The sequence below is a fragment of the Pyxicephalus adspersus genome, chromosome 10 (genome assembly GCF_032062135.1).
Source record: "Pyxicephalus adspersus chromosome 10, UCB_Pads_2.0, whole genome shotgun sequence".
Lineage (NCBI taxonomy): Eukaryota > Metazoa > Chordata > Amphibia > Anura > Pyxicephalidae > Pyxicephalus > Pyxicephalus adspersus.
In genome coordinates this window covers 20,470,313-20,480,803 of record NC_092867.1, presented here as the reverse complement: position 1 = coordinate 20,480,803, position 10,491 = coordinate 20,470,313, and the positions used below count along the sequence as shown (strand labels likewise).

The 10,491-nt window shown below is 36.9% G+C and overlaps 1 protein-coding gene across 1 annotated transcript in view; it reads left to right on the top strand.

The window, feature by feature from the left end:
- CFAP46 (cilia and flagella associated protein 46) overlaps nucleotides 1–10,491 on the top strand; it is a 99,505-nt gene that overhangs the window by 19,931 nt on the left and 69,083 nt on the right. The window contains exons 9-16 of the mRNA XM_072424249.1: nucleotides 879–978; nucleotides 2,784–2,882; nucleotides 3,733–3,923; nucleotides 4,441–4,669; nucleotides 5,444–5,564; nucleotides 7,039–7,165; nucleotides 7,557–7,684; nucleotides 10,341–10,483. Coding sequence (XP_072280350.1) covers nucleotides 879–978; nucleotides 2,784–2,882; nucleotides 3,733–3,923; nucleotides 4,441–4,669; nucleotides 5,444–5,564; nucleotides 7,039–7,165; nucleotides 7,557–7,684; nucleotides 10,341–10,483 — 1,138 coding nt within the window. The remainder of the gene's footprint in view (nucleotides 1–878; nucleotides 979–2,783; nucleotides 2,883–3,732; nucleotides 3,924–4,440; nucleotides 4,670–5,443; nucleotides 5,565–7,038; nucleotides 7,166–7,556; nucleotides 7,685–10,340; nucleotides 10,484–10,491) is intronic.

Sequence of the window (10,491 nt, the reverse complement as noted above, 5' to 3'; positions counted from 1 at the left end):
GTAAGTGAGACAATAACTGTGTAGGGATTTAAAGGCAAAGAACAGGAACTTGAATTTAGATCTAAGGTGAAATGGAAGCCAATGAAGAGAACTACAAAGAGATGCAGCAGAAGAGGAGCGGAGGCAAGGATGGATGAGTCTGGCTGCAGCATTCATATTAGATTGTAGAGGAGAGAGTCGGGTTAGTGGAATACCAAAGAGGTGGAGGTTACAGTGGTCCAGGTGAGAGATGATAAGAGCGTATACAAGGAGTTTGGTGGTCTCAGGGGACAGGTAGGGGCGGATTTTGGGGGTGTTGTGAAGGTGAAAGTAACAGGACCTAGAAATGTTCAGAATATGAGGGGTAAATGAGAGGGCAGAATGTAAGGTGAGACCAAGACAACAAATAGTATGAACAAGGTTAAAACCTAATACACATTTATACAAGGGGATTGGCATCTGTTCTAGTCATCATGAATCGGATTTACTTACAAATATTATGTTCTTCATGTAATAGGTGTCCGTTAAAATCTTGGTCTACATGTCATTTTAATGGCTATTACTGTCCGCAAATCATTTTTGTTACCTACATTTTTGTATTGGATATGAGAAGAGTTCAGTATAATACCAAAAATTGATTTTTTGTACATAATTTATTGAGACACTTTATTTGTTGTTTTTTTTTTATTAAGTTATAATACTTTTCATTGGAATGCTATATTTATTTACAGAATTCCTCTTCTGATTGAACTTGCTCATCTCTCACTGGAATTAAAATTTAGTATTAATACCAAAAATTGATTTTTTTTTCATACAGAATTTACTGAGCCACTTTATTTGCTGTTTCTTTTTTTATTAAGCCATAATACTTCACTTTGGATCGTTATATTTATTTACAGAATTCCTCTGCTGATTGAACTTGCTCATCTCTCACTGGAATTAAAATGCAATCAACTTGCCGCAGCTTGCATCAATGATTTGAAGTCCACAGATCTCGCTGTATGTATGGGAGCTATTATTTGCACATGCTGTGTGCTGTATTAGAGGGGGTACTTAATAAATGAACTTGAATGGGTTTTTTTCTTTGTTTGCTAATTACAAAACAACTTTTGATTTTTCCATCTTTGAATCAGAAATGCTTGCTGGTTGTCTGATTTTTAAAAGCCCAACTACACTTAAAATTGAACAAGCCAAATTTGAATTTCAATTAGGTTGATTAAAAAATACAATGTAAAGGAGCAAAATAGTGGACAGATTACCAGGGTCGTGGGGCAAATATGCTTGCACCTCTGCCAGTGGACAGACTACATTTCCAAGCATCCCTTCATTACAACCAGGACAATTAGTTGGTATGATAAGGTGGGAGTTTTAGATTTCAGTAAGTAAGTGGGGAGCAAGTGTTGACAGGTTAAGAGACAAGAGAAGCCTTAAAGCAGATTAAAGCCTGTTATACTTACCTTTCCCCATTTTCTTATGGGCACAGCCAACTTCTTCCTTTTTCTCTCCCTTGTTGCAATCTTTTGCCATGGAAGGAGTGTGCAGGAGGAGTTCTTTCGGTGTCAGATATCCCAGCACTGCACAGCCATTTTAACATCATGCAAGTAAAAATGCTTATTTCAGGAGCGACATTCCCTGTTCTTTCTGCAATAAAACCCTTCCTGATCACAATTCTTTTTAAAGTGGAACTTTAGTTCTACTTCAAGTCTGTATGGAGAGGCAAGCACATCTATACAACAGAGTTTTTAAATTTGAAAAGTTCCCTCCCAATGCTGAATCTTTTTTGCCTTGTTCGGTTTTGGTTTAAAGCACATCTCAAGTCAAAATAAAAAATAGATTTAAAGCATTTCTAAAAATATATGCACATTTCCCACAAGTGTTATCCTTTTAACATCAAGTACAGAAAAATAACTTTTGTGCTAGAAATAAAGCGTGCTAATATCATCCTGTTTGACATTACAACAAAGCTTCAGATTCCAAAACAACCCTGTCTTCTTTATTTCTGATGAATTACAAAGAACACAGACCTCTCTTCATCTCCCTAACCCATCCTTGTACACATGCAGAGAGAACAGAAATTTATCAGCAAACATGATTTCTTTTATGGTTGTTTCTTGCACATTTTCTACAGATATACCAAAACAGTTTCAGTGGTGTATTTAGCAAAACAAAAGGGAGCAAAAAAGTTACTGTTATGTTTAACATACACTTGAAAATGCAACAATAGTCAAACATGTCCCCCGTTTGGCACACCATTATTACTTCTAGGAATAGAATCTCTAGGCAGACATGAAAGGCATACCCATCAAGACTTTATCATTAAATACATTGTTTTTTCATGGAAGCAGTGTATCTCAGTTTGTCATGGTATCCTCAGTACCTTGCACTCCTGGAGTGTGAGGGGAAGAAGCAGCACAGAAACCAATCAGCATCAGAAACCATCAAGAGGATGCTTATAGGAGGACAGACAGAGTGACAGAGAGATGAGCTCATTACTGTGCTGACTATTTCAGACTGGGAGAAGGTACAGAATTATCTTGGCTCAAATCATCTGGGCTAAATGAATCTGGCCATCAGATGGAGCAAATCTAGTGGCAAAATAAAAATAATGCATGAGGAAATAATCTGGAACTGAATTAAAGCTGAAAATTGCAGCAAAATCTGGTTTTGATATTTTATATTTAAATCTATATTTTATATTTAATAGGCTCTACGTTTTTTCTTTTTGGCTGAAGATTAGCTTTTAGGACTTGTTTATTTAAAAAAAAAAAAAAGGTAAAGGTAACAAATATTTTTTTATATTTTAGGATAAAAGAACACTTATAACATTAGAATGTCTGCAGAGTGAACTTGAGGTTCTGTCTCTTGGCCCTCGAATTGAAGAGTACACCAAAAGCGTTGTGGAGGTAATTATGTTTATAGTGGATTTTTTTGGATTATACTTTTTGACACGGTGGGCCTGATTTTTTTAATGTTCTCCAAGACTGGTGAGGATTGACTATCATGGGAGAAGCTGTGTGATCCCTCAAACCTGGAATAGATTTCTTAAAAACCATTTGCTATTGGCAAACATTTTCAACCCTGAACCAGATCTGATCACCCAGGTTCTCCCATGATAGTCTATCTTCTCCAGTCTTGGAGAGCTTTAATAAATCAGGCCCACTATATTTTAAAACGTATCAACTGCCGTAAAGATTAATAATTGTCCTCTTCATTCTAACTTTCCTGCACAACCAAATTTTCTAAATGTTTAAGTCTCTGAAGCCCCTCCCTACAGGACACTGAAAAACGCCTTCAAGCCATGTGACCAAAAGCTGGTCTATTGACATTTGTTAATGTAAACACTAGTAATAGGAATCTGAAACTTACATACATCTAGAGTTTCAGAAACTCTAACTGAACACTGATCTATCCATTTCGTTCAGATCAGGTGTCCTGATACCAGGCATTCGGTCACACAATCATTTACCATAGATACCCAGATTTCTTTAGGATATGTAAGCATTTCAGGGCTTCAGGGTAACTCTAACAATCAGAGTGCCCCTGTTTATCATGCTCAGCCTTTTCCCAAAAGACAGTTGGTTTGCAAGTGGTCAGTGTAATTTGGAGCAGGTTAGTAATTCTGTGTCTTTTTACAAACACACAATGTGTATATTTACCGAGAATGAAAAATTGGGTTTCATATCTGTGTACACATACATAAATTTTGTGATTTTCATCAATATGTTACCTCATGTATATTTCCCTTTTATATAGGTACAGTTAAAAGTAATAAAGAAACTAGAGACAACATTAAAGGATGCTGTACATCTCAGTGACCCAGTCTCCATCCAGGGTGTGTGCACAACTCTGTGGAATCTCTGTTTGCCCTTGCTGCAACGTTTTTTGCACAAGCATTTGAAGAAGTCCCTGGTTTTTGTTGCAGAAGCATTAGAAGACATAGATAGGTAAGTATTGCCAAAATGTGCTAAGCATATTTATTCAGATCAAAATTCCATTTGACTGTTAGGCCAGGTTAATTTGGAAGGTAGAGCTCTTTTTGTAGTCCAATATGTAATGAAATTAGTGACATACAAACCTACCTTACCTAATGTTACTGGAACAACATCCTGATATATCCTTTATATGATACCAATACATGCATACCAAACGTTCCTATATTTTTTGTGTATTATGTGGGGAGTATGATAGGTTCAATAAAAAAACAACAAAGCATGCAAGCTTGGACATCTTTAAACTATCATGTGCCTGGTTCAAGCTGCTCACCCAAAAACTGGCTAGGTAAGAAAAGAGGCACTAATTAGGCTGAGCACATTTTGCATGATTTGGTACCTTCGTTTGAGAAGTTCATGGGGTGATTTAATGAAATTTTAGGTAAATGGGATCAGCTTAAAACAAAGGGTAGGTTTTGCATTTGTTTTCCCTTATAATATTTTTCTTTGATGATTATCTTCTGTCTTTTAGCTTGTTGACTGTGATGCGCTGCCAAATTCACATGGAAATTGCACAGATAGAGGATGAGGAAGACCGAACAGAAGTTGCCATAGGACACTTACAGAAAGCATTGGCTTTAGATAGTACTGGGCAATACCAAAACTTCCTGAAAATGTATCTACATCGTCTACAGCTGAGAGCTACGCTGTACACTAAACCACAGCGTGTAGAAGATCAGGCGTCTATGATTCTTGAGCAGGTGATGCTCCTTATTGTCAAGTCAGCTTTCATGATCCAACTAGTTGTGATTAGATATTGTATTTTTGTGATTGTATTGAATTTATTACATTTTCTTTTCTTCAAATAATGATTCTTGATGTAATGAATAAAAGGATACAATTCATAATTAATATCCCAGTCGCCCTAAATCACCCTAAAAACCCATTATTCATGTTGAAGTCTTTTTCACCACTGTTTTTTTTATTTAAATTAAACTCAAAACAATATTTTTTAAAATTCAGTTGAAACAAGGATTGATCATTCATATGTGTCATAAGGATACAAATATTTTAGCTGTTATTGATGTCTGCCTTTAGTTCAATGCTTGTTTAACAAAGTAGTTGTTCCAAAATTTAGAAAGGTAAACAAGCCATACTCATTTCAGAAAGAAATCTAGTTCTTATTGTATTATTTTATCAAGAGAAGCAAATAGGATGAGTACAACAACATTTTTAAATGAGTATAGAATATGTATTTGATCAGTTAAACAATTGGCCAATGCATTTCAGGGGTCATAACAATGCCCTTCATTAATGCTTTAATAAGTTAGTTCTAACACAGTCAGTGGTGTGGAACCCATCCTTTTTGTATTTTTTTGAGTTCGGTCTGAAAGCATTAGCGTAAAACCTACATTTTGAGTGGCTGCACCAGTACTGGTAAGCTTGGAGGGTTCCTTTTTGCAATCGTATCCTACATTGTAAAAATGTTTGGTGTCGTCTGACCTATTTGCATCCTTATTTTATTTTTGTCACAGGCAAAACAGAGCAGCATAAAGAACTCTGTAAGGAAGAAGCGTCCATTACTTGTGAACGTTGGCCTTTGTCTGGCCCCTGATGTTTTTCAGATGGTTTTGGACAGTGAAAATGAAGCCAAAGGTAATTTGCCAGACTGGTTTGTGTGAATATCTTAAGCACATTTTCAGGTCTGCTCTTGGAAAACCATAATTGAAAATAGATTGTTAAAGGCATGTTCACTTTTTTCCTTCTACATAGTAATCACCAGGTTAAAACACTTGTCAGATTTTTATCGGAGGATTTCTTTGAGATGTGCTGAGTACAAAATTGGTTCTGGTTTATAATCTGAGTAAGGATCTATGCTGTAGGGTGTAATAGGAAGTTTCTACAACTCTTCTAAGCCCTAATGATGTGTGCAGGTTGTAACCACTCCGGTTGTCAGTGTGGATTTCTATGATGAATTAAACATTTTTTTTCATCTTGATTTCATTGGTTAGGGGCCTTACCCTAATGGTAACCTTACATTTTTCAAAGTTGGCTGAGTTGGCTCTTTGCTGATTCACCCATCTTTCTCTGAAAACCATTGTAACTGGAACAGAAACAGATGACAAATCCAAACTTTACTAATACCACTAGAATAGGTAAAGATACAAAAACTATCAATAGGGAAAACCCAATCTGATAGCAGCTTAAAAGGATTTACATTTGTTTGTACATCCTTTTGTGACTCCAGGACAAGAAGTAAAATCTACTCAATCTGGTTAGCAAAACATAACTTAGAAGAAGTTTTAAAACAGAGGTATTAATTGTTCCCCTCAATATTTAAAACTTCTACCTGTATATCTTATTGCAGATGCAGTAAAGCATTAGGATCAGTTTCTATACAAAGGGTTGTACTGCCCAACCTGTTCTCCTAAAGGTGTATTTTATTCTGTGAGCAATGCAAGACAATTATTTTCCCCCTGAGTAAGATAGAATACTCCTCATTTAATATGGAAAGCTGTTTGTTTTTATAGCCGTACAAAAAATGGATTTTTTTTTTGTGAAAAGTATCTTTAGAGGTGTACTTCAATCAAAACTTTTCAATGTATACAGAGCGCACATCCTAACTTACCAGGAATTCAATTTTTCATACTGACATTGGTGTAGTGCACCAGCCTGTATAACTTTCTTTTGCAATTTTTCATACTGACATTGGTGTAGTGCACCAGCCTGTATAACTTTCTTTTGCAATGTAATCTATAAATTGCAATGTAAAAGAGGAATTCCCAAACTCACCCACTGCAGGTTCCTTACTGTCCCTCACACTCTGATGTCAACAGAAAATCTAAGAAGTTTCTTACGGTTACTAGTGAAATATTAACACTGAACGTGACTCTGAGCATTTAAATAAGTTTTACTTGAATGATTACCTTGATATTGCAGAACTGCAGTATTTGCTGGGATGCATGATATGTTCACTAGGTTTTATGTTTTTTTGGAATTGCTAGTTGATGTTTGTATGGGGGAAGGGGGGGCAGATAATCGTTGAGCGTTTATGTATATAAGTATATAAGTTAAGTATGTGCAACACATTTTTTAAGGTGATATAATTCTTTCCAATGTCTTTTATCAGTCTCTATAGGTAAAGGCAATAAAGGACGTTTCAGTCACTTATGTATGAAAGCACAACATCATATAAAGTGTGTCCTAAAGACCGAAGGCCATTTAAATCGAACAAACAACACAAATGATGCTGAGAGGTGAGGATATCTAATCACTCTGTAACCTTTTTTGTGTGCAGTTACATTACTTAGTATTCTGTTGCTTCTTTCTTTTATTATTACTATATAAATCTGACTTGTGTGTCAAGATATGTAATATCTCTCTGATATGTAATAAACAACACACTTCTATAGTCACTGGCAAAGGGCACAATAATCTGTTTTTTTTCTTGCAACAAATATCTAAGACTTTTCGTGATGCATTCATTTTCCTTATGATCGTTATGACCACACTTTGTACATAGTATTTTTTATATATATATAGATCATTTTTATATTTTTCTTTTTGTGTTTTTTTTTTTTTATAAGATATTATTCCTTCTTACATCCTGTTGTACTACTATTGTGCTACTTTTTTATGTTACATTAGGGCCAGACTCTGGGCAGATTTGGCCAAAGTTGCTCGTAAACAAGAGGTCTGGGATGTGTGTAGGACAGCATGCAGATTTTGCCTGTTATATGATGATGGCCGCTGGAGTGTGCCCGCGCAAGCTGTTTGTAAGTTTACTTTTTTTACATCATTTATAATATATGCGACATCTTTGCTATGTCTAACTTTTTTTTATCTGAAGTATAAAATGAGGAATGTGTGACATGCATGTGTTCTAAAGATAGATGTACATAAACATGTGGTATGTGAATAATGCAGAGCCACAATTGTGAAAAATATTGTATACTGTATAGTTAGTAGAATACAGTAGTAAACTGATTTTGGGTCAACTGTATTTTAAATTTTTGGTATGTTTGTATTTGTTTATTAAAGTATGTGACACAGACTTCACAGCGTAGAGTTTGGTAACAGGTTAGTACAGCAGTAGAAGACTCCTTAAAAGCTTAGAGGTAAAGGGGGTGGGGTTCATTGCTTGCCTGTGAATAAATGTCAATTTGAGCTATTGAGCTTTGTAATCACACAGTGAATATAATATTTACAGTGAATATATTAATTGTATACAAACATGTTAAAATGCCAGGTTTTTGTAATGTAAGAAATAAGACCACAATATATCATTTCAATATAGCATGGTTTATTAACCGGGGGGGGAAAACTTTTTATATCCACTGTACAACAAAAGATCTAATTAAAGGAAATGTGTTAAACTGCACCTGAGCACACTGTAAACTGCACTGTTGTATCCAGATTTGCATGTAGATGCGCTGCAAATCTTTAAAGAGCAAATGTGTGGCCAAAAGCTTTATGTTGATTTTTAGGAACCACTCTAATTTATTAAAAAATTATTTCTAATCTTGGGATTCCCAATGTGTCCCGATGTCGCTCACTGCGGATCTGAAACATTTCTTAAGCTCCACCAAAGTTATTATTATGCAGTGTTTTACACATCTTTAATGTGTAAAACACTACCATCTCCCACACAATTTAGTCCCAAAAAGTGTCTTTACTGTCTTTCATATTAGTTTTATGTGCTACATCTCAGATCAGTTATATATGATTTAAACAGGGTTCTCAACCAGAACCTTAGGGTTCATCTAGAGGTTGCGAAGGGTTCCTTAAGTATAGAGCAATTTGTGTCTCTCAGTTTAGTTTACCTGGCAATGGTGATCTTTTGGTTGTCTGTAACAGGCATTGTTCCCACTTGCCACCACACTAAAGTACTGTTATCTGTGGATATAGAGGCTGCATACGAGGGGATGCTGAGAAGAGAGCCTGAGTTATGATATAACACATTTATTCAACATATTCCCCCCTGAGACTGATGCATTTGGTACAGCGTATTTGCAGCTTTTCTAGACCGTTCAAATAAAAGTCCTTTGTTTGGGCCGCAAACCAGCTCTCAGCAGCATCTTTGATGTCAGAAATGTCCTCAAAACAATGCCCCTTCAGGTGTTTCTTTAAATTTGGGAACAGATAATAATCCAAAGAGACCAGGTGAGGTGAGTAGTGGGGATGGTGGACCAATTGGAAACCCAGGGTGTTCAATTTGGCAGCCACAACGTTGGACGTGTGCGCAGGTGCATTGTCCTGCAAAAAAAAGGATCCCTTCGGTCAGCTTTCCACGGCATTTCCTCTAAATTGCCTCCTTCAGCTGGTCCAGGAGGTTAGCAAAATACTGTCCAGTGATACTAGAGCCCTGAGGTAGGTAGTCCACCAATAGAATACCGTCTTTGTCCCAGGAAACGGACGCCATGACTTTTTTGGCCGATTTCTGGGTTCGGAACTTCTTTGGCCGCGGGGACCCGCTGTGGCACCATTTCTTTGACTGCTTCTTGGTTTCAGGATAATAGTTGTGAAGCCAGGTTTCATCCTCAGTCACTAACCTAGCCAAAACAGCTTTGGATGCTTCAACTCGTTCCTTCTTCTGATCACTGTTCAAACATTTCAGCACCCCTTTCGCTGAAAGCTTGCGCATGTCTAGGACAGTAGTGATAACAAACCCAACACGCTTCTGGTGTATGTCAAGTATCTGGGCTATCTTTTTTGCAGATATTCGCCAGTCCTCAATAGTCAGCTCATGGACAGCATCGCAGATTGCCGGGTCATTTGAGGTTGGGGGGCGCTCACTGCGGGGCTCATCTTCAACGGTGTAATGCCCAGTCTTGAAACAGGCTATCTGGGTTTTCGCAGTGCTGTAGGAAGGACACTTCTCCCCCAGGGTTTGTGACATCTCAGTGTGAATGTCCTTTGCTGACTTTCCCTGGAGAAACAAAAACTTCATGACGACCCGTAACTCCAACGACGTGAAACTTGCTTGTGCCTCTGCCATCACAGCTTCTCACACTAATTTTTCTATTTTATCTGGAAGGGGCCAAGGCCAGGAACTTCTCAGCACCCCCTCGTACACACATTCGACTTTTGTCCTTGGGAAGGATCTTTCACTATCCTTTCCATGACAAAAAGAATGGATGAGAATTATCTGATGTATATACAAAGCCTAAGTTATGAAAGGTATCTTAAGGGATCCTGCATGTTAAAGAGTTTGAGAAAGGTTAATTAAAAACACTTCCAGCAGATTCTCCATCCGGACAACCTAGGCTAGGTTTACCTACCAGTCATGTGGCCACACATCAAAAACACATTCAAAATTCATAGTTAACCAATTGACTTAATTGACTAGTTACCTTAATTGTTAAACCTCTATCTCTGAAACTATATTTGTTAGACTTGTTGAACTGTTGGTTTTTTATACAATGTCGTTAGCACAAAAGGCAAAATCTGTGTCCAGCACAGTGGAAGAAGGCAGAAGTTCAGAAATGGAGTCATCTAAACCCAAGGCTGAGCTGTTCAATGAAGAGAAGGCTTTATTAAGAATGCTCACAGAAATCCGATTCATAAACGCAGAGGTTAGTGT